General features: G+C 36.2%; 1 protein-coding gene and 1 long non-coding RNA gene across 3 annotated transcripts in view; both read left to right on the forward strand.

The window, feature by feature from the left end:
- The window catches only part of LOC143031927 (uncharacterized), a 298,829-nt gene that overhangs the window by 74,188 nt on the left and 197,857 nt on the right, over positions 1-26,784 (forward strand). The window lies entirely within an intron of this gene.
- On the forward strand, positions 1,427-26,517 carry LOC143031925 (uncharacterized). 2 transcript variants are annotated; one of them, XM_076196300.1, is made up of 2 exons: positions 1,427-1,553; positions 19,702-26,517. In XM_076196300.1, exon 2 carries the CDS (start codon positions 20,744-20,746, stop codon positions 21,950-21,952), a length of 1,209 nt encoding a protein of 402 aa, XP_076052415.1. In that variant the 5' UTR covers positions 1,427-1,553; positions 19,702-20,743; the 3' UTR covers positions 21,953-26,517. The 2 variants fall into 2 exon arrangements, with proteins under 2 accessions (XP_076052415.1, XP_076052414.1); XM_076196299.1 differs by having other exon boundaries at positions 1,431-1,533.

Below are 26,784 nucleotides of genomic sequence, written 5' to 3' on the forward strand. Positions count from 1 at the left end.
CTAGGCAGAGTTGAGGCATTTCTAATAGTCTTATGAGGTAGTTACTAGATACGAGAAAGGGACATTTGATCCTAACTAGCCTAGTTAAAACTAGCCTAGACGAGATGTGGCAAGCGCACAGGGGGGGGGGGGCTCTGGCGGAACCTCCAACCAAAACAATTGAGAAACAAAATCAAATGGTAATACACAAGTAAAATGTACCAATCTTAATCATAATGTACAAAGATACAAATGTAATATGGTGAATTAATTAAATTGAGAAGTTAAGGCATTTCAATCTTAACGTTATAACATATGTGATTACTTCGATCATGAGCATACAAAGACATCTTGGAAGATGAGGGAGGGGGGGGGATTCCTGAGTAAATAGAAGATACTTAGAATCGATAAAGCACTGTAGCCAATTGGCGATAAACTCTCAGAACATTTGATGGGGAGAAGGGGGAGGGGATACCAAAAAGTAGTTACTGGAGGCCTTAAGACTTCTAGCGATTCCATAGAGCGAAGGAAAGTAATAGCCGAAGGGGCTGAACGAGACGAAAGAAAATGGGAATCACTATACTCGTTGCATCGAGAAATGGCCGTTAGGGCGGAGCACTGGGAGTCCCCCTGTGTTGCCACATATAATTATTTTATAATTTTATTTTATTCTATATCTTTAAAATGTTGCCACATATAATTATAATTTTTGCCACACACCAACACTGAAGTAAAAATCAAAGCAATGTTTTCTATACAAAGGTTTCGTTTCCTGGAGTCATAGACATGGCATATGAACAAGAGAGAGCAGCGTTGCGGCTATATCTATTCTCTGGCCCCGCCCCCCTCACACTCCATTCAGTATGAGCCGTGCGGGCCGTGTTATCTGTGGAAATGTGACATCGGGAAATCTCCTAACCCCGCCTTAGCAGTCACTTTTCGTTGCGCTGACTATAGGCAACGTGTCACAACGCCAATGTTGTGACACGTCCTACATACAACACTTCAGTTTTGTTTTTGTTCGTTTTTAGACCATTTCTTTCTAGTCCTGTGTTCCATCTCTCCACTTGCAGTTGCTCTATCGTGTCAGCAATCACAACTGCACCATAAAAGTGAAAATAGACATAGAAAAATATATACAGAAATAGAAAATATAAATTTAAGATAGATATAGAATTAAAAATAGAAACTAGAAATCAGAAAATAGAAATAGTAAAAAAGTAATATAAAACATAGAAATAGATATATGAAATAGAAATATAGAATATAAAATATAAATATAAAATGAAAGTGCATATATAAGATAAAAATTAAAATATAAGATACAAAATATGATCTATATGATATTAGATATAAAATATAAAACATAGAACAAAAATATAAATAGAAAAATAGAGAAGATATATAAAAAAAAATTACACCACCTTTATGTCTAGTTTGTTTACATATGACGTCATCGCCCGTCTAGCATTGAGTTGCACTCTTTCAGATATTAAGAGCTTGTTTTCGTGGCTGTGGTTTGTACAGGTTCAACAAGTGTGTCTTCTTGAATTCGTAAGTGCAGCGATATGGGGGTAAGATAGCTTAGTGCATGGGTAGTATGTTCACATTTGCAACTCTTCAATTCTCATTTGGCATTCTGTAGATACGGACAATAAATAAATAAATAAATAATAATAATAACAATAATAAATAAAATAGTCCATGAATCATTTTTGCATATGAATAACCATTTAATTAGAAACAAAAAATAAGGAAGATACGATTTTTTTTATCCCGATTTTTTAGCTAGACTTTACCATAAAAACAAAAGGTTAGAATGAAGGGTGGTAATAAGTAAAGATTTTGGTAAAGAAATACACATGAACTCTAAACCACTGGTCCAATTTTATTAAGATTTGGAATGCTTGGGCTTTGTGGGTCAACAAATTACCTGAGCATGTCAAAAACAATGGAACATAAAATGTGCCTTTTCATGGCAACTATTAAGTTGTCAATTTAGAGATGATCATCAGTATAAACCAACCCCCTGGCCCAATTGACATACAAATTGGCATGTGAAGGTTTTATGGGTCAACAAATCATCTGAGCATGTCAAAAACAATGCAGAACCCTTTGATACTATTCTTACTAACACCTATTATGTTCTCATGTCAATTTAGAGATAATCATCCATAAAATCCAAACCCCTGGCCCAATTGACATGCAACTTGGCATGTGTAGGTTTTATGGCTCAACAAATCATATGAGCATGTCAAAAACAATGCAGGACCTTCCTTTTGTACTATTCTTACTAACACCCATCATGTTGCCATGGCAACTATTGTCAATTTAGAGATAATCATCCATAAAATCCAAACCCTTGGCCCAATTGACATACAACTTTGCTTGTGAGGGTTTTATGGGTCATCAAATCATCTGAGCATGTCAAAAATAATACAGGGCCTTCATTTTGTAATATTCTTACTAACATCTATCATGTTGCCATGACAACTATTGTCAATTTAGAGATAATTATCCATAAAATCCAAACCCCTGGCCCAATTGACATGCAACTTGGTATGTGAAGGTTTTATGGGTCAAAAAATCACCTGAGCATGTCAAAAACAATATAGGATCTTCCTTTTATACTATTCTTACTAACACCTACCATGTTACTATAGCAATTATTGTCAATTTAGATATAATCATCCATGAAAATCCAGACCCCTGGCCCAATTGACATGCAACTTGGCATGTGAAGGTTTTATGGCTCAACAAATCATCTGAGCATGTCAAAAACAATGAAGGACCTTCCTTTTATACTATTCTTACTAACACCTTTCATGTTGCTATGGCAGCTATTGTCAATTACAAAGGATTACAAAGGCGGAGCATGCCGACAGGAGACCTTTTGATCCATATCTAGGTCGGATGCAAAAAAAAAAAATAATAATAATAAAATAATAAATAAAAACTATAATAATGTAAATAACAAATAAAATACATAAATAAATGCATAGGTATAGTTAAAATAATAAACAAACAGGTAAATAGTAAATGATAATAAATTGACATATAACAAATAGTAAATGAAAATCAGACAGACAAATTATAACAAAACAAAAACAAAAAATATAACATAAATTATAATCATTACAGCATCTTAGGTATTTATCTAAATGATTCTTAAAGCTTCGGACTGAACTACATTGCACTACCTGTGCAGGAAGTTTATTCCATTCATTAACTACACGGTTGGCAAAGTTGTTTCTACCTACTTCCAAATTGAATCTATTTCCGGACAGTTTGAGACCATTGTTTCTTGTCTGATTCTCATTCAATGTGTAAATTTTGTCACTTTTGATGTTGTCAATTCCCTTTAAAATCTTGAAGACATGTATCAAGTCACCCCTGAGTCTATGCATTTTTAAGGAAAATAGATTCATGTGTTTTAGGCAATTTTCGTATGATTTATTTTTGATATTTGGAATCAGTTTTGTGGCTCGCCGTTGTACTTTTTCCAGTCTGTCAATGTCTTTAATGAGATTCGGTGACCATACGGAAACAGCATATTCCAAATGTGGACGAACTAACGATTTATATAGCTTGTTAATGAGTGATGGACTTTTGAAATCAAAAGATCGCACAATCAGTCCCAGAATCTTATTTGCTTTCTCAGAGGCTGAAATATACTGCTTGGATGATTTGAGGTCATTACTGATGATTACGCCGAGATCTTTTTCACTATCAACTTTTGTTAACAAATTTCCAAATAACATGTAATCGTACTTACTGTTATTTTTACCTATGTGCATTACCTTGCATTTACTTGTGTTAAATTTCATTAGCCACTTTTCAGACCATTGCTGTAATTGATCTAAATCTTCTTGAATATCTAATTGGTTTGAGTGATCATTTGCCACTCCGCACAGTTTTGTATCATCAGCAAATTTGGAAACAGTAGATTTTAGTCCATGGTCTATATCATTTATATATACTATGAATAGAAGTGGCCCAAGAAGGGAACCCTGAGGAACTCCACTTGCCACACTTTTCCATCCAGAAGTTTTTCCATTTAAAACAACTCTCTGTTTTCGACCATTCAACCAATTACTAGTCCAACCTAATAGGCTACCACTTATTCCATGCAAAGCTAATTTAGTAAGTAGTCTTTCATGTGGGACGGTATCAAAAGCTTTTGCAAAGTCTAGATATATCAAATCTATTTTGTTTCTTTTGTCATAATTCGAGATAACTGTGTTGTAGAATTTGAGTAAGTCATGCAAGAACGTTTCTGTCTAAAACCATGCTGGCTATCATTTATCAAACGGTTACTTTCTAAATGATGTTCGATAGCATCTCTGATGATAGTTTCCATTATTTTTCCTACGATTGAAGTCAAACTTATAGGCCTATAGTTATTTGGTTTCTTTTTGTCACCTTTTTTGAATATGGGAGTAACGTTAGCTAGCTTCCATTCTCTTGGGACATCTCCGGATATGATGGATTTCTTGAAAATAATTTTTAATGGAACAACAATCTCATTTTTCATTTCCTTTAAGATTCTTGGATGCCAACCGTCAGGTCCTGGTGTTTTATTAACTTTGAGTTTATCTATACACCTTTTAATTTTTTCTTTTGTTATATTTACCGTAGTAAGTTTACCCTAGACTTTTCACAGGTTTCAGTTTGGAATTCACTTTGAGGTGTTTCGTTTACGAATACCGAGCTAAAATAATTGTTTAAGATATCACACATTCCTTCATTTGAATATTCAAGTTGACCGTCAGCAGATAATAGTGGACCAATGTGATTCCTAACAACCTTTTTATCTCTAATGTAACTATAGAATTCTTTGGGATTCTCTTTGGATTTCTCAGCGATGTTCATTTCGTATTGTCGTTTTCTTTTTCTTATTGTCTTTTTTAAATCTCTCTGTATTGATAAATAAGTTTCATAGTCATTAGATGCACCCGAGCACTTATATTTCTTATAAGCCTGTCTCTTTTTAGCAATACTTTTTTCATTTTCTTTGTTGAGCCACTTTGGGCGAGCCTGATTTGGGGGACGTCTGTCCTTAAAAGGAATGTAAGTTTTAATCATCTTAGTGAGCGTATTTTGAAATATTTCCCACATCTGATTTACAGGTTTTTCGCTTAATTTTGCCTCCCAATCTGTTACCTGAAGCTCCTGACGTAGTCCTATGAACTGAGCTTTACTGAAATAGGGTATTTTAGAAGCACAAGTATCTATTCTGAAATTGTTTAGGAGTTTGAATCTGACTAAGTTGTGATCGCTATTTGCAACAGATTCACCGACTTCTACATCAATTACCATGCTTTTGCGGCTAGTGATCAAAAGATCGAGTAAGTTTCCATATCTTGTGGGCTCTTTTACATGCTGAATTAAGTAATTGTCACCAAGAAAATCAATCAAGCGACTACGTATATGGCCATGTTCAAGGGTCATCAATTTAGTGTAATCATCCATAAAATCCAAACCCCTGGCCCAATTGACATGCAACTTGGCATATGAAGAGTTTATGGGTCAACAAATCATCTGAGCATGTAAAAAACAATGCAGGACCTTCCTTTTATACTATTCATACTAACACCTACCATGTAACTTGTTCCATCAATGTAATGTATGCGCAATGTAATGTATACACAGCTAAAAGAACTCTACTATTGCATTAAAAAGTGCATATATAGGTGCCTTAGATTGCCTCTCAATACACTAACCAGTCAGTACTGCAACTATCCTAAGACCTAACTTAAATTTACGTTGAAATCGGTGAATTATTTTTTACACCAATTTTCTTAAATAGAAAAGTGAATAAAGTCTTTCTACTTTCAAAGGAGTTATTTTGTTTAATCATGTTGATCTATAATCATGATAATCTGAATAAACAGGCTTATTTCAACAGCTCATATCTGTTATCATCATGAAACCAAGAGGAAAATTTAAGTTTAGCCTCTGGACCTCCATTAGTCTTGAGACTTCTCATGGTCATGGACATGGTCCAAGACATGGAATACTGACCATATTGTTAATAGTTATTTCATATACTTGCTATCATACCTATAGCCGGCTATGTAATAGGTATAGCATAGCTTGTCCATCTTAAAATTCATACCATAACAATGTAAGTATTATTTGTGAACAACACCCTCTATGACCACTATTTGTAGTATCTCTGACCTGTAATGCATTACCAAACACGACTAAGTATCGGTGAACATGCCTACATGTTGACAATTGAAGCATAGCTGTTTCATTACCAACGATCTTAAATATTTTTGTTTCTGAGAGAAAATAGGTTAAAGAATATGAATATTACATTTAGATATTCATATATAGGTGTCTTATCTTTAAAATATTACTCAAAAAACTAATTTGCAATGGCTAATAGCCAAATTTGTGTTTAAATCGGTTATCTTTTTTTTTCTTTTTAAAGAAATGGGCATACACTTGCAAAACAGCAAGACAATTTGATAATTCTGCACATGCGCTGAATGCTACACGCATTCAAATTGACACATACCCATTCGAACAGGTCGCAAAAATATGGAGGTGTAAACATTACATCCACGATGGTGATGATCATGGGTTTGTGCATGCTTACATGTACCAAGTTCAGGCTCAGTTATGCAAAGTTCCAACAATCTTAAATTGCTCATTTCCAAGAGAAAAAAGACTAAAAAACATGAATATAATATTAAAATATTTATATATAGATGCCTTACCTTTAAATTTTTACTCGGAAAACTAATTTGCCAAGGATAGTAAACAAATTTGCATTTAAATCGGTAAAAATTTGCTTTTGAAGAATTGGGCATACACTTGCAGAACAACAAGACAGTTTGAATATCATGCACATGCGCTGAATGCTCCAAACATTCAAACTAAGCCAAACAAAATCCAACGGGCCACAAAAGTTGGCGATGTAAACAGTACATGCGCGATGGTGGTTTCGCGTGTACCTACATTCTGAGCAAGGGTAAAAAATGTGTGGATATTTATCAAATTGTTTGCCAGTCACACAGCTACACCATTGGCTAGGTCATATTATTCTGATTTATTCTGAACCATAGATATAAGTACAGGTAAACGTCGACTTACGATTGTTCGACTTTACGATGACGATGACGACGATATGATATATTTATCCCTTTCCATACGGTGCCGCACACGTAGGCGTCATGAGGAGCAAGTGGATTCGCGACGCTGCCATATCGGCGTCTTGATTATATTTATTGTAGTCGCCCCTGTGTTTTTACATTCTCTCAAATGTGCCCTGAATCTCATTCTCTGTGGTTTCCAAAATTCGCGGGTGAAGGAGAGAACGATCGATATAAGCGGTGACTATATTTTATGATGCTTGTATTATTACGACACGTCGTACGGCTGGCATTGGCTGCTGCCTGCGAGATTTAAGTTCCGTACTGAAAATACATATTATGGTGTTTGAATATGGTAAAAATGATAAAAATAATTAAATAAACTACTGTACATGTTTGATAGGCTATATTCAGTATCTCTGGTGGTTAATATACAGGTACGCTAGGCACAGTGACCACGGAACAGAGTGATACACAAATTGGGGATCGACTTACGATGGAATCGTCTTACGATGGCTCTATCGAAACCTAATGCCATCGTAAGTCGACGTTTACCTGTACTGCAAACTAATAGTAATGTCAGTATCTAAAAAAAAAAAAAAAAAGTAGATTTTTAGTTGTGCGCACCTACGTAATATAGCAATAGAAAATTAATTGTTAATTTTGTAAATTATAATACATCAATGTAATATGTGATTTTCTTGGCAGAAATCAATAACAAAAAAGTTGCTATACCAATTTACTAAAGAACAAAGTTGTGGTGGTTGAATGATATGCCATATTTGTTTTGATAGGTGCTGAGGTCAAAGAAATGAAAGGATGATAAATTCATCTGTTTTAACCTAACCTAATGTACCTAACCAAACCTTACCTAACCTATGTAACCTAACCTATACTTAGTAATTAGGTACCTCAAATTCTAAAGATCATCCGGATCTTTGTCGTCATCATGGATGCTGACAGCCTGAATATTATTGTACCTAAGGCAATTAACAGACGACAGCAGAACCCTGTGTTTTCTCATAAAGTCCAAGGAAGCCCTATTGTCTTTGTAACAGTGCTTCTTAATGTTACCTGGAGTTGGAGAACACCTGGTCCACAACTTGAAAGCCATCGTCTGACAGTGACTGGACAGGACAGCGACAGCATAACATCCATACCATATCCCACTGGCTTCATTCATTAGTAGAAATGCTTTCAGCAAGGCTTTAAATTGTTATTTATTTCTGGCAAGAAAATTGCATACCATGTTCATGTATCTTAATTTACAAACTAAAATGAAAATAGAAAAAATTGTACATATTTATCAAGGGGCTAGACTAGGTTATGTCAGGTCTCACATTTGCAATTCTTACCTCTACCATTGGCTAGCTCTTATCATTGAGTATTTTGAACCACATTTATAAGTAGTGTAGATTAAAAGTTATTTTGACAGTGATTTTTAGAAACTTAAGACTAGCAAACACTTTTCTATGTTATGAAGATATTTGCTGGTCTCACAGCTGCAATTTTGACCAATATGATCACAGGCTAGCTCTTACTATTCTCAGTATTTTGTGCCCCATATGTAATTACCTCAAATTAACATCAATGTTGGTAGTGATTTAAAAGATAAATGAGACTGGCAAGAATCTTTGTTTATCAACAAATATCTCTTGTTTGCTTACATTGTTCTTACATTCTTAATAGGGGATGGGACTATCTTATCTTCCAGAGTACAAAAATCAAGGATTAAGTTCACTCTAAATTCAATATGCACTGATTGTGATATTCTTGTGAATTAAAACTTTCTTGATATTCACTTACATAATCTTGCATAGATACTGAATGTAGGTCATATGACCTATATGTCCAGATCACTTCCAGCTTGTGTAGGTAAGGCTTCTGATTTGTGTATTCTATGTCCTCCAGTGTTTCGGAAGAAAGTCCAGCATAAGTACACATGGGAGAGGGTGGTGGATGGAAGGGTGGTAGATAGAGTGTTGATGGATTATGTAGTGGTAAATAGGATTATGATAGGAAGAGTTAAGGATGTACATGTGCTAAGGGGAGAGGGTGGGGGAATATCAGATAATTTTTTGGTGGAAGGTAAGTTGAGAATGGAGGATAGATGGAGAAAGAGGAAAGGGACAAAAGGTAGGGAGGTTCTTAGAGTGAACTCTTTGAATGAAAAGGAAAAGGAGAAGGAGTACGAAAAGCTGAAGGAGGAGTGGGAGGGAGTGAAGGATAGAGTAGAGCTAGGTGTGGAGGAGGAATGGGGATGGTTCAGGGAGGGAGTCATAAAGTGTGCAAAGATGGTGTGTGGAACAAGAATGACAGGAGGAAATAGAAGAAAGGGTAGTGAATGGTGGGATGAGGAAACAAAGAAGGTTGTAGAAGAGAAGAAGCGAGCTTTCACAGATTGGTTACAAAATAGGACGAGGGAATCATATGAGAGGTACAAAGAAAAGAAAAGAGAAGTAAAAAGAAAGGTAAAGGAGGCAAAGAGGAGAGCAGATGTGAAGTGGAGTAAGAGTATGACAGAAAATTTTGAAAGTAATAAAAAGATGTTTTGGAAAGAAATTAAGAGAGGAATAGGAGGCAAATCAAGTAGAGAAGAAAAGGTAAAAGGTGCAGATGGAGAGATGATTATGGAAGAGAAGGCAGTAAGGGGAAGATGGGCAGAATATTTTAGGGAGTTGCTAAATGTGAAGTAGGATAGGGAGGGAAAGATAGCTGCAGTGGGAAATGCGAAGAAAATGAGAGTGATGAGTGAGGAGAATGGAGGAGAAATAAGGAAGGATGAGGTGAAGGCAGTTGTTAATATGATGAAAGCAGGTAAGACACCTTGTCTGGATGGATGCCATGCAGAATGTCTGAAAAAGGGAGGTACAGTGATGGTGGACTGGTTGGTGAGGTTATTTAATGTTTGCTGGAGAGTGGGTAGAGTGCCGGAGGACTGGAGGAGTGCCTGTATAGTTCCTCTTTACAAGGGAAAGGGGGACAAGTGTGAATGTAGTAGTTTCAGAGGGATCAGCTTGTTAAGTGTAGTTGGGAAGGCTTATGGGAGGATCTTGATTGAGAGGATTAGGAGAGGAACAGAAGGAGTAATTGGTGAGGAACAGTGTGGATTTAGGACAGGTAGAGGTTGTGTAGATCAGATCTTTGTGGTAAGACAGATATGTGAGAAAGCTATAGGAAAGGGGAATTATGTTTTTTGGGCTTTTATGGATCTGGAAAAGGCTTATGATAGGGTAGACAGAAAGGTAATGTGGGAGGTTATGCAGATATATGGGATAGGAGGAAAGCTTCTTGGAGCTGTCAAGAGTTTTTATGAGAGTAGTAGAGCTTGTGTCAGGATTAGAAGTGGAGAGAGTGAGTGGTTTGAGGTAAAGGTGTGACTTCGTCAAGGATGAGTTATGTCGCCCTGTCTGTTCAACTTATATATGGATGGGGTGGTGCGAGAGGTTAATGCAAGGGTAGTGGGTCAGGGATTGGAGATGGTTAAAGAAAATGGAGAAAAGTGGGAGGTGAGCCAGTTGTTGTTTGCGGATGACACTGTGCTTGTGGCAGGATCGGAGGAAGGATTGAGGAAGTTGGTGGCAGAGTTTGGGAGGGTATGTGATAGAAGAAAGCTAAAGATAAATGTGGGTAAAAGTAAGGTGATGAGATGTACAAGGGGTGAAAGTGGCAGTAGACTGGAAGTGAGCATTAAAGGAGAGCGACTGGAGGAAGTGGATAGTTTTAGATACTTGGGTGCAAATGTGGCAGGAAAAGGTGGAGTGAAGGTGGAGGTAGAATGTAGATTGAGAGAAGCGAGTAAATGCCTTGGTGGATTAAAGAGTGTAATGAGGAATAGACATTTGGGAATGGATGCTATGAGGAGACTGTATGAAGGAGTGATTGTGCCAACAGCACTGTATGGGGCAGAAACATGGAACATAAGAGAAGAAGAGAGAAGGAGTTTAAATGTGTTTGAGATGAGGTGTCTGAGAAGTATGATGGGGGTTACTAGGCTAGATAGAGTGAGAAATGAGGAGGTGAGGAGGAGAACAGGGGTGGATAGGGAGCTGGGAGATAGGGTGGATGAAAGATTATTAGGATGGTTTGGACACATGGAAAGAATGAGTGAAGAAAGACTAGTAAAAGAGGTATGGAAGGCAGATGTGGAGGGAGTGAACATGAGGGGACGTCCTAGGATGAGGTGGATGGATGGGGTGAAGGGGGCTTTAGGGAAGAGGGGAATGTCTGTTGAGGAAGGACGGGAGAGGACAGAAGACGGGGGTGAATGGAGAATGGTTGTATATGGATGATGTTGTGATTGCATGAGGTGGAATGGGCGGGTGGATGGGGGTGAGGTAGTATGTGTGAGCAAAATTTGACGTAGCCCAAAGGGATTTCTCCCCGTCTTCTCTTTTTATGCAATGGGGGGATGGAGAGGGGGGGGGGTCGCCGATTTAATGAAGCGGCCTTGCTGTGGATGTGCTGTATCTTGCGACACTGCTTCTGACCCAGGGCAGTGGACAAGGTGCAGGGATGACCCGTCATCCAGGAGGTGCTCAGATAAGAGGGAGGGTGGAGGGGTGTGGAGTGTATTCAGGGATGGAATGGGTGGAAATGATTTTATGTCTTTTCCTTTTTGGCTACCTCCCTTGTAAGGAGGGAAAAAGCCTTGGTATATGTATGTATGTCCTCCCCCAATTGACCTCTAGTATAAGTTTCCTCAAAATCATATTTATTCTCCAGATTCAGCCTGATTTAACGAGTCTCTACATAGCGGAATCCAGATTGAACAGAAGTTTAAAATAACTATGGGGAATATTATGGAAAGTTCAATTTCTACTGTAGAACATAATTCTGTTAAACCAAGCATATGCCATTATTTGTAGTAATCCCCCGTTAACTGTGGGGTTCATGATCTAAAACTGGATGCAATAGGAGAAAATCTGCTGTATAGAAACAATGCTCAAAAATATAAATTTTCATAGTCTAAGCCCTCTTACACTCTTTAAAGATTTCAGTTTGTTTAAACACTTCTTTAAACACATTCTAAAAATACTTAAACACCGAAGAAAAATTGTAAGCAACACCCAAAAGACAGCATCGTAGCTCTTGTTATGGCTACCTGGCACTACCACGATAATTTCCTGCTGCCAGTTTAGGTGTGGTGGTTTGTCGTGATAGTACTGTTTATATGTACCATGTATTTACCTAGTTGTATTATACGGGAAGGGAGCTATGCTTGTGGTGGCCTGTCTTTGTATCTTTCAGCATCAAGTTTTTTCTTAGAATCTTGAATAGTGTATGCACACACTGTTTCTTTATTTAAATTATTCCAGGTATCCAGTACTCTATGTGAGAAGCTTTTTTTTCAGATCTCTTCTATAGTTATCCTTTTTTAATTTCTTTTTGTGTCCTCTTGTTTTTCTATTGTCCCATTTTAGTAAATCATTCCTATCTAGGATTTCCATTCCTTTCATGAATCTGTAGTCAGCAGCAGATCTCCTCTTTCTCTTCTTTGTTCCAGAGTTGGTCATTCCAATTTGGATAATCTTTGTATGTTAATTTGGAGAGAGTTGGTGCCAACTTTGTCATTGCTCTTTGTATTCTAATTTCTTTATATTCTTTTTAGTACTGGGTGTCCATAGTGTTGTTACATACACCAGTTTTGGTCTTATTAGTGTTACTAATATTTTTTTTTAATAATTTCCTCATCCAAGTAGTCAAATGCCACTTTCATTGACCTAAATAGGTTGAAGGTTTCTCCGACTATTTTATTGATATGTTTGTCTGGTGTCATGTCTTTGCTGATTATTACTCCAAGGTCTCTTTTTTATTTCACTTTTTTGACTTCTTCACCAATTTTATAATTTCTTGATATTCTGTTTTTACTTTTTCCAAACTCTGTTATACTACTCTTCTTGATATTGAAGTTCACATCCAACTTTTGAGTCCATTCCCAGATTTTGTCCAAGTCTAACTGTAATGATTCACAATCCACTGTTCTTACTATAGTATTTTTGAGTCATCTGCAAAGAAATTCATATAACACTCTACTCTTTCATCCATGTCATTTATATGTATGGCAAACATGATTGGAGCCAGTACAGAACCTTGCGGGGTCCACTTATCATTTCTTCCCAATTTATCTCTAATTACTACCCTCATTTTTCTCCCAGTCAGGAAGTCTCCCATCCATTCCAATAATTTTCCTCTGATCCCACCTATTGATTCCATTTTTCTTATTAGTTTCTTGTGTGGTACCTTATCAAATGCTTTTTGTAGGTCTAGAAAGGCACAGTCTGCCCATCCATCCCTCTTTTGTATTATTTCTATTAGTCTCGAATAGAAGCAGATCAGGTTTGTTGTACATGATTTTCCTTGTCTAAATCCAAATTGATTTAGATTCAGTATAGTTTTTTCTTCCAGATGTTTAACCCATCTACTTTTGATAATTTTTTCACATATCTTTGCTACTGTGCTTGTTAGGGAGACCCGTCTGTAGCTGGTTGGATCTTCCTTGTTTCCTCCTTTATATATTGGTACTATATATGCATTTTTCCAGTCCTATGGTACCTCTCCTTTGTGTGATTATTTAAGCCATTAAACTCCGATGACAAGATGCCTTGTCATTTGGTCAAATAAAACAAAAAATCATAAAACACCAAAATGTTTGATGAAACACCAGAAAAATATGATGTCAATCCTCGCTTCGCTCGCAGCGAAGCAAGGATTGACGTTATATTTTTCTGGTGTTTGATCAAACATTTTGGTGTTTTATGATTTTTTGTTTTATTTGACCAAATGACAAGACATCTTGTCATCGGAGTTGAATGGGTTAATTATATTGTATATTCTATCCGTCAACTCCTATGCTTTCTTTCAGTACCCAATTTGCAAATCTATTTGGATAATGTGAATTTCTGACATCGAAGTTTTTTATTTGGTCGCTGATTTCCTTCTGTGTTACAGTTATTTCCTTCTTTGGGGGGAATTTGTGTCTGTATACCCTCACAGGTGAGTTCTCAATTGTGAATACCAATTTGAAACTATTGCTCATAATTTCTGCTGTTTCTATTTCTTCTGTATATTCATAATTTACCTGGTGCAGCTTTTCTATTTCTTGTTTATTTTTTAGTTTACCATTTACATACCTGTAAAATAGTTTAGGTTGTTCCTTGCATTTTTCTATTATTTCTCTTTCATAGTTTCTCTTTTCATCTCTGCATATTTTTACATAATCATTTCTTAGTTTGATGTATGTTTGCCATTTGCTCTTTTTTTTTTTTCCTTTGTCTTTTTTCCATCTTTTCCAAGCTTTGTCTCTTTTATCCTTAGCTTCACTACATTTTTTGTTGTACCAACTTTTTATGTATACTCTTTTGCTTTTGTTGTAGTACATATTTGTTCACTTCCTCATTATAAATTTCTTTTAGTATATTCCATTTCTCTTCCATCCTTCCATCCATTTAGGAATTTTTCCCAGATTGCATTATGAAAGAATTTTTTAAGTTTCTCAAAATTCGTTTTGTTGTACATTAGTCTTCCTTTTCTATGTTTTTCATTTCTTCTTAAGTCCATTTGCTCTTTTAGTTTGAATTCTATTAGTTCATGGTCACTTTCCTATTGGAGTTTTATAATCAATTCTGTCCACAATTTCAGATTCTGACTTCAGTAATAAATCCAGTCTCGATGGTTCCTCATTGTTTCTGTATCTGGTATTTTCTTTTATCCACTGAGTCATTGTGTATTCAATGGTCATATCAAGTAGTATGTTGCCCCAGAGGTCTTCTCCACCCTTCACCGTCATTTCTTCCCAACATATATATATTTTTTTATTAATAATAAATATATTTCCTCTTTCTTTTAGTATATTAGTTCATATTTTGTATCTTCCAACAGTTTGAAATGATCACTTTCTGTCCAGGACTGTGTTTTTGGGGGCACATACACTACTACAAATTTTCTACTTCTCATGTAATTGCTTTCAACTTTTATCAAATTGATTCTACATTGTTTTTTCCTTCTGTTATCTCTGTCACATTTAAGTCTCTCCTAGTCAAAAATGATACTCCCCCCATCCTGTTTTTCCTTTGAATTCTTTGTCCAACAGTTATATAGACCTGTCCCACAGTATTTTGTGTAGATGACTCTGTAGTGATTCACAGTCCGTTTTGGCTTTCACTTTCCTCAACAATTTAGCATCATCTGTAAAGAAGCTCATACAACATTCCACATCTTCATCCATGTCATTCACATATATATTGAACATAATTGGAACTAATACAGATCATTGCAGAACTCCATTAATCACCTCCTCCCAACCCAACCTGAACACTTTTTCCTGAGCACTACTCTCATTTTTCTACCATGTAGGAAATCCTCAATCCAGTTTAATAGGTTGCCTTGTATCCCTCCTATGTTTTCCAATTTTTTTTTAAATAATTTATTTTGTGTGTTACTTTGTTGAAGGCTTTTTGTAAGTCTAGAAAAAGCACAATCAGCCCGTCCATCCCTTTCTTGTATTATATCTATTGGTCTTGAGTAGAAACTGATTAAACTTGTAGCACATGATCGTCCCTGTCAGAATCCAAATTGTCTTGAGTTTATTATATTGTTTTCTTCCAGGTGTTTTACCCATCTATTCTTGATAATTTTCTCACAAATTTTGGCTACAGTGCTTGTTAGGGAGACCAGTCTGTAATTATTTGGTTCTTCCTTGTTTCCCCCTTTATATATAGGTACAATTTTGGCATTTTTTCAGTCTTGGTATTTTTCCTTCTTTGAGTAACTTATTATGTTGTATATTTTGTCCATTAGTTCTTTTTTGCATTCTTTTAGTATCCAGTTTGCAATTCTGTTGGGGCCATGCAATTTCCAAATATCAAGGTTTGTTCTTTGGTCCATTATTTCTTTTTGTATTATTATTATTTCCCACATGGTGGGAGATTGCACTTCACTTCCTTTATCCCAATGCTGTAATTTTTCTCTAATTAAAACAGACTTGAAGTGATTGTTCATGACTTTGGCCATTTCTAGATCTTCTGTGTATTCTGTATTTCCTAGTTGCACATGCATACATACATATACCAAGGCTTTTCCCCCCTTACAAGGGAGGTAGCCAAAAAGGGAAAGGCATAAAATCACTCCCATCCATTTCATCCCTAAATACATTCCACACCCCTCCCACCCTCCCTCTTATCTGAGCATTTCCTAGTTGTAGTTTCACCATTTCCTGTTTGTTTTTAAGTTTACCATTCACATATCTATAGAATAGTTTGGGTTGATCTTTACATTTTTCTATGATGTCTTTTTTGTAGTTTCTTTTTTCCTCTGTGCATTTTTTCATATTCATTTCTATAGTTGATGTATATTTGCCATTGTCCAGGTTTTTTATCTTTTCTCCATCTTTTTCAAGCTTTGTCTCTTCCATCTTTCACCTCACTGCCTCTCACATTGAACCAACATTTAATGTACACCTTATGTTTCTGTCATGGTATGTATTTATTCACTCCTTCATTATGGATATCCATCAAGATTGTCCACTTCTCTTCAATGTAGAATTTTTCCCAATTTGCATTTTGAAAGTTTCTTAAGTTTTCCAAAGTCTGTTTTGTTATACATTAATCTTCCTTTTCTGAACTTTTCTCTCCACATATATTTCTTCCTTTAGCTCAGACTCTATTAGTATGTGGTCACAATTTCAGGTTCTGTTGTAAATATTACTTCTGTATCTGGTATTTTCATTGACCCATTGTGTCATTGTATGTTCCATGGTCATGTCAAGTAATACATTTCCCCATAGATCCTCTCTGCCCTTCACTGTCATCTCCAAAGATACTTCTCTGCAGTTAAAATCCCCCATAAGTACCATGTTACATCTGTCTTTTAGTAACTCATTTAATGAATGCCTTGTATTATCTAACATTTTTGAATACTCGCCCTCTTTCCATTGTTGGGGGCACATAAATCACCACAAACTTTCTTATTTTCATGTCTCTGTCCTCAACTTTTATCACAATTATTTCCTCACTGTTTTTACCCTCAATAATCTTTGTTGCATTTAAGTTTTTCTTGGCCAAGAATATGATTCCCCCGTCCTGTTTCTCATTTCTGTTTTTAATTCAATAATTGTATAACTCATGCCCAACACCATTAGGTGGAATTAGACCCCATAATTTCATCTCCACAATTCCCATTATGTCTTGTTTTTCATCTGGCAGGTAATCGTTTAGTTCATTCAATCCTGCGATTAATCCATCTATGTTAGTATAGGCCACTTTAAATTTTTTCCTCCATACTGTTTCTGTTTTTGTTTCACTTAGATAAACCATTTTCTCAGCCTCACCCTCCAATAGAACTCCTTTCTTTTGGTCTCCATTGTCATCATGTTTTTTTCATTAGCTTCACCTCTTAGTGTCTACTTCCTTAACATTCATTTCTCTTTTTATCCAAATCTTGTAATGTTCGCTCCTTGCCAATTTACTTGCTTTTTCTAATATGTCTTCTACCATTTGCGATCTTAGTTTTATCTTTAGGGTCAATTTCTTTCCTTAGAATATTGTCCAATTCTATACACTTCAATATCTTTCTCCACTTCCTAGTCACCATCTTGTATTTCTCTTAGAATTGATATTGCTATTTCTTTTTATGCTTTTTCTCTCATGTACCACACCAGACCATGTTTTTCCTTTAGTCCATATACCAGTACACATTTTTTGTATCATTAACCCAGATTACCTTTTCTTTAATTACTTGAATGATTGTATCCTTTGCCTTTTTGTATTTGTTGTACCATTTCTTTAAAAGCAATTTCTTCATTTTCTCTGTTTTCATTCCATTTCCTAATCTTTTGCATATTTTCCTCACCTAAATTTTCTTCAGTTCTTTTAGACATTGTCTGTATTTTGTTATTTAATTTCTTTTAAGTTCTCACTATTGGTAGTATCATTGATTTTTATATTTTCATCTTCACATTTAACTTCCATTAGATAATTTTTTAATCCCTCTAGCTCATTTTTTAACTCAGAATTTGTTTTCTTCAGATCAGATATCTCATGTTAGCTTGGGTTAAACATTCTATCAATTCAACAATCTCATTCCTTAGTTCCATGAATTCGTTCTCCCACCATTTTCTATTATCACTCATCTCCCTTTCCATGTCTAAGATTTGAATCAAATTTCTTCTTTTGTATTTACCAAAACCAGAAAAAAATTCTTCATTATACAGTCAGAATCTTCCTGGTGTTTCAAAGCCTCTGTTTACATTAGACCGTGGTGTGGTGCTCCTAGATGGCTTTGCTTATGAGTTTACCTACTCATAATCACTATTTTTATTTTCATGCATTTTGTCTCATTAAATCAATTTAACACTGAAGAGAAATAATTTTGGGTAACCACAATTGCTCCCCCTCCCATTCAATACAAACCAGGCCTCCTGTTTTCCTTGCACTATTGAGAATTTTCATCTTATTCGTGTTAGCTTCATTGACACTAACACTTATTAATTTTCGTTCTTCTATAGGCCCCATGCCTTGTCCTTCTCTTTATCTATGTTCCACTATATCTTCTGTAACAAGTTAGTAATGTTTCTGGATGGGGTAAGCAAACTGGTCTTAAATATTCTTGATTTTCTTCACTAATTCTCTACATTACTTTTAGGTAAGGTACACCAAGGACTCCCACCAGGAATCCTCTTACATGCACTAAGCCAAGTCTGCTCTGACGTCACAATTTAGTTCATCCAATAACTTTGAACATTACAATTAAGTGCCACCCTTTTAGGGCATGACTTTACCTCCATGCACCAATCATTTTTCTCCTCCACCCTTCTCTCCAATCGGAAAGACTGTTATACTGTCTCAAGAAATCTTGTTTACGCAAGCAATTTGTCACAAGCAGAACGAGCTCTGTGTTTACATTCAGCCATATCAGCACCTCTCCATATCCTAATCTATATTTACAAACACAAGACGGTAACTCTGCAACTCTGTAACTTGCAGTCGGCCATTGTTTCATAACAACCGAATATAAACTTTACATATCATTTCACCTACCCCTCTATCTACCTAAATGTCTACCCCTATCTACCGGCCTCAGACATTTGGCAGCCTTCAGAGCTCAAGTTGATAGGTGTTGACAGCTCGGAAGCTCATGTGTGTCTTCCAGGATGTGACTTACATCACTTGAGTCAGATGAGCTGAATAAACCTTCCTTGAGTTGGTCATGTTTAGATTCAGGTTTTGTGAGCCCAAATATGGAATGTTATGGAGTTATATTAAAATATGACTGTTTTAGCCAGCTGGGCCATTGCCCACTTCCAAATCTCATGACATGATGAAAAAGTATAGCAAAATTTGACTCATTGTAGTTGTGGTGTAGTGAGTACACTTGTAGTTATAGGATGATTTTTACCTTATTTCTAATGAAGTAGAATGGAATATATGATAGCACAATATCAGTTAGTGTTTCTTCCTATTTTATGTTAGGTCATGGCATGTACAAAGGGTCTCTTTAGGTGCAAACTTGAATATGAAATAGTTTATGTAAAAAATATCCACTATCCTATTAGAGTATATTGCACATTTTCAGAATTATATGTTGATATTATAACTGTTTTATTTTTATTTCTTTTTTCCAGGATAAGGGTTATCACCAGTTCTTTGGAAGAGCTATCTGTAGATTCCATACTTGTCATACGATGAAAAGGACCCAGTGTGACATCTGTGGCACAACTATATGTAGTCATCTTAGATATGTGATGACCCACACTGGAGGTAAGCCTTTCCAGTGTGACCTGTGCAGTTCTGCCTTCTCATGAAAGGGTTCTCTCAAAAACCATATAATGAGCCACACAGGAGAGAAGCCATTCCAATATGACCTGTGCAATATAGCTTTCTAACAAAAGAATCACTTCAAATTTCATATGATAACCCACACTAGAAAAAAATCAATCCAGTGTGACCTGTGTGATAAAGCTTTCACACAAAAGTGTCACCTTAAAAATCACTTGATGGTGCACACTGAAGAGATGCCTTCACAGTGTGGCCTGTGTGATTCTGCTTTCTCAAAAAAAGGATGCTCTTAAAAAAGCATTCAGTGATGCACATAAAAGACAAACCTTTCCAGTGTGCCCCGGGTGTTTCTGCTTTCTCACGAAAGGGTTCTGCCACAAAGCATATGAGGACCCACACAGGAGAGAAGCCTTTACAGTGTGGACTGTACAATAATGCTTTCCCATGAAAAAAATTACCTCAAAGATCATGTGATGATCCACACATGAGGGAAGTCTTTCCAGTGTGACTTTTGTGATTCTGCTCTCTAACAAAATGGTAATCTCAAACAATATTTGAGGATTCACATTGGAGAGAAGCCTTTCCAATGTGCCCTGTACAATAAAGCTTTCTCCCAAAAGGGTTCTCTTACACAGCATATGAGGACCCACACAGGAGGGAAGCCTTGCCAGTGTGGCCTGTGTAATAAAGCTTTTTCACAAAATAATCACTTCAAAGATCACATGATGAACCACACAAGAGAGAACACTTTCCAATGTGGCCTGTGCGAAAAAGCTTTCTCGCAAAACGGTCATCTTACATTGGATATAAAAATCCAGAGTAACAAAGCCTTTCCAGTGTGACCTATGTGATTCTGCTTTCTCACAAAAGGGTAATCTCACACAGCATATGAGGACCAACACAGGAGAGAAGCCATTATGCAATAAAGCTTTCTCACAAAAGATTAATCTTAAAATTCATATAATGACCCACACAGAAGAGAAGCCTTTCCAGTGTGACCTGTGTGGTTCTGGTTTCTCAGGAAAGAGTTATCTCACACAACATATGAGAACCCACACAGGAGAGAAGCCTTTCCAATGTCGCCTGTGTGAAAAAGTTTTCTCACAAAAAGGTTATCTCACAAAGCATATGGGGACCCACACAGGAGAGAAGCCTTTCCAATGTGGTTTGTGTGAAAAAGTTTTCTCACAAAAACATTATCTCACAAAGCATATGAGGACCCACACAGGGGAGAAGCCTTTCCAGTGTGACCTGTGTGATTCGCTTTTCACACAAAAGAATTCTCTTGCACATCATATGAGGACCCACACAGGAGAGAAGCCTTTCCAGTGTGACCTATGTGATTCTGCTTTCTCACACAAGTGTTCTCTCACACAGCATATGAGGACCCACACAGGAGAGAAGCCTTTCCAGTGTGACCTGTGTGATTCTGCTTTCTTACAAAAGGGTAATCTCAGGCGGCACATGAGAACCCACACAAGAGAAAATCCTTTCCAATGTGGCCTGTGCGAAAAAGCTTTCTCACACAAGGACAATTTCACAATGCATATGAGAACCCACACAGGAGAAAAGCCTTTTCAGTGTGACCTGTGTGATTCTGCTTTCTCACAAAAGGGTAATCTCACACAGCATATGAAGACCCACACAGGAGAGAAGCCTTTCCAGTGTGGCCTGTGCAGTAAAGCTTTCTTACACAAGCATCATCTTAAAATTCATAAAATAACCCACACAGGAGAGAAGCCTTTCCAGTGTGACCTGTGTGGTTCTGGTTTTTCACGAAAGAGTTGTCTCACACAGCATATGAGGACCCACACAGGAGAGAAGCCTTTCCAATGTGACCTGTGTGAAAAAGCTTTCACACAAAAAGTTTATCTCATTAACCATATGAGGACCCACACAGGAGAGAAGCCTTTCCAGTGTGACCTGTGTGAGTCTGCTTTCTCAGAAAAGGGTAATCTCATAGGTCATATGAGGACCCACACAGGAGAGAAACCTTTCCAGTGTGGCCTGTGTAATAAAGCTTTCTCACAAAAGATTCATCTAAAAAGGCATACAAGGACCCACACAGTAGAGAAGACTTTCCGGTGTAACCTGTGAGTTTCTGGTTTCTCACGAAAGAGTTCTCTCACACATATGTCCCACACAGGAGAAAAGCCTTTACATTGTGACCTGTGTGATTCTGCTTTCTCATGAAAGGATTCTTTTGCACAGCATATGAGTACCCACACAGGAGAGAAGCCTTTCTGGTGTGACCTGTGTGATTCTACTTTCTCACGAAAGAGTTCTCTTGCACATATGATGACCCACACAGGAGGGAAGCGTTTCCAGTGTGACTTATGCAATTCCGTTTTCTCACTAAAGGATTCCCTCATACAGCATATGAGGACCCATGCAGTAGAGAAGCCTTTCCCCTGTGACCTGTGCAATTCCATTTTCCCACAAAAGAGTTCACTCAAAATGCATATTACAACCCAGACTGGAAAGAAGCTATTCCAGTATGACCTGTGCGATACAACTTTCTCATGAAAGAATCACCTCAAATATCACATGATACCCCGCACAGAATAGTTGCCTTTCGAGTGTGACCTGTGTGCTTCTGTTTCTCACAAAAGAGGTCTCAATCATCACTTGGGACTCATAGTGGGAGGAAACCATTCGAGCCTGACCTGTGCGATGAAAAGAGTTCCCTGTAAGATTTGTGCATGTATTCACACACACGTTTCACAACTAGTGCACAAAGGAAAAAAGTGTGTTCACGAGGTTTTCGGTATAAAAAATAAAATATTTTAATTAATGATACTAATCCTTTAATTTCATAATAATGGATTCAAAACAATAGGAATGTGATTTTGAGGCTGTCAGTGACCTTTGAAATGTTAGAGTACAATTTCATAATTTTACATGCAGTTTTGAGGTCTTTTGTACATTCAACAGTTAAACATCACCATTTTTTCCCTGATTATGTTTCAAATTCTTTGGAAAAGAAAAAAAAATCAGTAGAATTTCCTACAGAAACCTACATTTCAAGAATAACAACAGGAACAAAGAAGGTACTGATGTAAAAATGGCTACTACAAGGGCCTTGGAATAGTAGAGACACCTGGATAAAAGAGGAACTCTGAAACAAAGCCAAAGCAAAAATCGGAAGTTAAAATTTATGATATAAGGGAGCAGTTGGGAAGGCCCATCCCAACTTTGTATTTTAATTGGAAGATAATGGGAAACAAAATAAGGCAACAATCATGTTTGGTAAATAGTGCACAGATGTGGTCATGTTCTTTAATCTGTTGTGAATTTACAAATGTAAAAAGCATTATTCAAGTAACAAAGTTGCATAGAAATGGTGGATCTTGTAAAATTGAAATGAAGCAAAGGGAGTGAAGTGAACACAAACTGCTAGCTGCTATACTCGGTGCATCGAAAACTGGCCGTTGGGGCGGAGCACGGGGATTCCCCCTATGTTGCCACATATAATTAATTTATAATTCTATTTTATTTTTAATTCTATTTTATAATTTTATAATGTTGCCACATATAATTATATTATAAATTTTTGTCACATACCACCACTGAGGTAAAAATCAAAGCAATGGTTTCTATACAAAGGTTTCGTTTCCTTGGGTCGTGGACATGGCATATGTGCGGGAGAGAGCGACGTTGCCACTCCATCCCTTCTTTGGCCACGCCCCCACACTGCATTCAGAAAGCATTGCATCCACACGCACGTTCTCGCCATGGATAAATATATTATATATATATATATATATATAGAGAGAGAGAGAGCATGCGGGTGGGTGGGCGAGCCGTGCGGGCCGTGTTATCTGTGGAGATGTGGCAACAACGGGAAATTCCCTTACCCCGCCTTAGCGGCCAGTTCTCGTTGTGTCTACTATAGTGAATGGCAGGATGAATTAATGAAAAATGTTACACCCATGTACATACCTGTCAAGCTAGTGTAGTGTTTTCCATAAGATTTTGCATTAGAGACCATAAGTTTTGTTTATAAAATGGTAATTAAACCATAAGAAAAATATTTTTTTTGTCATTCAATATATATTTGTTTCAAAACAAATACCAAATGAACACAGAATGTAAACATGTGACACAGTATGAACACCATATAATGAAAACTGTACTCTTTACATATGAATAGAGGAATTCAGTTCAAATTGTTTAACACAAGCACATTAAAAAAACACATTGCATGGCATGCAGAGAAAAAACATAATATTTTCAACTTATGCCATAGGACTTGAAAATCATAGAAATTACATAAAACTTAGGCAAAAAACATAAGATTTGACAGGTATGCATTTACAGGGCATATTCACTGATGATGGGGTGCAAGTGTAGTGCCAGAATGTCAACTGTGATTGTATTATCGAGTGGGCATTAACCCCATTACTGTTATACCAGATATTCAGTGTCGCATTCGGCAACTACGATAGCTTTATTGATGAATGGATGGGTGAGTGGTATAGTACGCCTTCATAAAATCATGTTCAATCCCGAGGACCACATATGAGAATGATAATTAGTCAACTATATCTATACAATGATGGGAAATCCTACATTAAGTCGGATTATTTTGATTAGTAATCATGAGATGTTTATCGTTTTGCTGCCATCATCCCAACAACAAAGCAAAGAATATATATCAGAACACGTGGTATCTCGTGATCAACACATGGTTTTTATGCCTTTCTCACCCTTTAGGCTGTTTATGTGTTATTTGTATATGTGAAATCCAGGTTAAGGCAGACTAAAGAAAAATTTAAGTCTACAAGTTTATTTACTTATCTATGATATACATTTATCTACTTAACTTGCACTCAATGCAAAATAAACATTATACATAATACAGATTCACTTTCATGGCAGAGGGATAGAAATATAATGTTCACGTGCTGTACAAGAATGTTCATCTATTTTCCTGTGAGATTCCTATCCATTTATATTCTGATTTAAATTGCTCAAAATGAATCATAGTATTTACCCTGAGTTATTATTTAGAAATATAGAGAAGTAGTGAGAGAGGGTGATTAATGATAGAACGCATGGGTATTACACATCTAATTGTTCGGCCACCTTTGTAAATATTACTTTAACCTAATAATCTAACCTAACCTGATCACTTAATTTTTCTTCATCGTTGGGAGAGAGCACTCTCGGCCTTAACCCCTTTCACAAACGATTACTTACTAGTTCCTATAACCTATTACAAAATGTTCCATCACCATACTCGATTAAACCATGTATTTGTTTTATGTATGAATGTAATTCCCCCCCCTATCCCATTATCTCTTGGGATGGGAATCTTGACTAGGAATCTCGCTACATTTAAAATGGTAAATATTCTAAGCACTGTCGTAGTATTTTCCCATTAATTGAAACTATATCTTAAAACTGCTTGAACCTGTCAGAATAATTTTGACTTCAAATGCCCCATGCCACTAGTTATACACAGCAGTGCCAACGAATATGTTCACATCTCTGGACAAAGGCCCCATCTAGCACTTCATAGTACAAGACAAGGTTCCACTACTTCATTTTGTGATGGAATATTTATGTGTTAAAAATCCTAAAAATATTTCTCCAATGCATTCCTGAGCTGGAGAGTGGGAATTTTTCTCCAAAATTTAAGGTTTCTAATTGGATCTTACAAATACATCATCATGATGTAATGGAGGGGTGGAGAGCTATATTATATCCCATGCCCACTTGTGATGTCGCGTACTTTCAAAAAAAGAAAAAAAAAAAATAAATCCCTGGCCTTACACAAGAATGGTCAATGTTTGATATCTCCACTATTTCACATTTTGATTCTTCATTTTGTAGTGAACATGTTACTGCCCTTTGTCTTAACTATCATGATTTTCTTGCTGATACTTTAGAAATAATTAGTTTGATATTGCAAGAAAAAATTAGATAAAAAGTTATACAAATGGTAATAGTTGCTCTTCAGAAAGAAGGTCTGAGACTTGGAAAAGTTGATGGATATTGGAGGAGTCTTTCTTGTCTCTAGGGCAGCAGACTCTGAGTGAGGTTTTAGTCCAAGTAATCAAATAAAAAACAAAATTAGAAACCATTTAGGAGAATGTCATTTGGATATGTTTATGAAAATGAAAACCTACAAATTATATGGAAATTCAATCAATCTAAATAGTGTGCATAAAGAGTGAGTGAATGTCAAAAACAGAAGAGAGAAGAAATAAGGAATTAGAAGCTAGAATTAAGGTTAAGAATTACTGGTGGACTTGTTTTTATATACATTATAAGTAAAGTTAGAAAGATTGAATGTAATCATTAGTATATATATATATATTCTTTATTCGATACTACTAATCAGATTAATATAAAATGCATATTGAATATTTTTGTCAGCTCTGTCATTGTTGTTGCACAAAGGACTCTTGAAATACAAAATCAGTCAAAAAAAAATAATAATGATAATAAGATATATGCCTAATGATTTGTTTTATTTATGGGAAGCCAAATTTAGAAGTTATTTCTAATACATAATAAAATATTACACTAGATGACACTCAGAAAACACAACTCCAGTGCCAGTCACAAAATCGAAAAAGATAATTTTGCCCACATAAAGGATGGCGGGTCCACTTTGTATAAAATTGAATTTGTATACAATCTATAAATGCCAGGGTTACAAAAAAAAAAAGAAAAAAAAATTGATCAGCTTACATATCCGAATATGTTTTAAATCCTAATAACTTATTTCCTGGCCTAAGATATGCCTTTCCACAAAATTGAATAAAAATCTGTTGATAACTTTATGAGTACAGTTGCAAACAGACAAACCAACAAACAAATACTGGCAAAAACACAACTTTGTTGGTGGAGGTAATGATACACACAGAAATTGTGTGCATTTGCTTAACTGTTAAATATGGTGACTGGCATAGGAGTGC

Source organism: Oratosquilla oratoria, chromosome 12 (genome assembly GCF_046742065.1).
Source record: "Oratosquilla oratoria isolate Oo_2021 chromosome 12, ASM4674206v1, whole genome shotgun sequence".
Lineage (NCBI taxonomy): Eukaryota > Metazoa > Arthropoda > Malacostraca > Stomatopoda > Squillidae > Oratosquilla > Oratosquilla oratoria.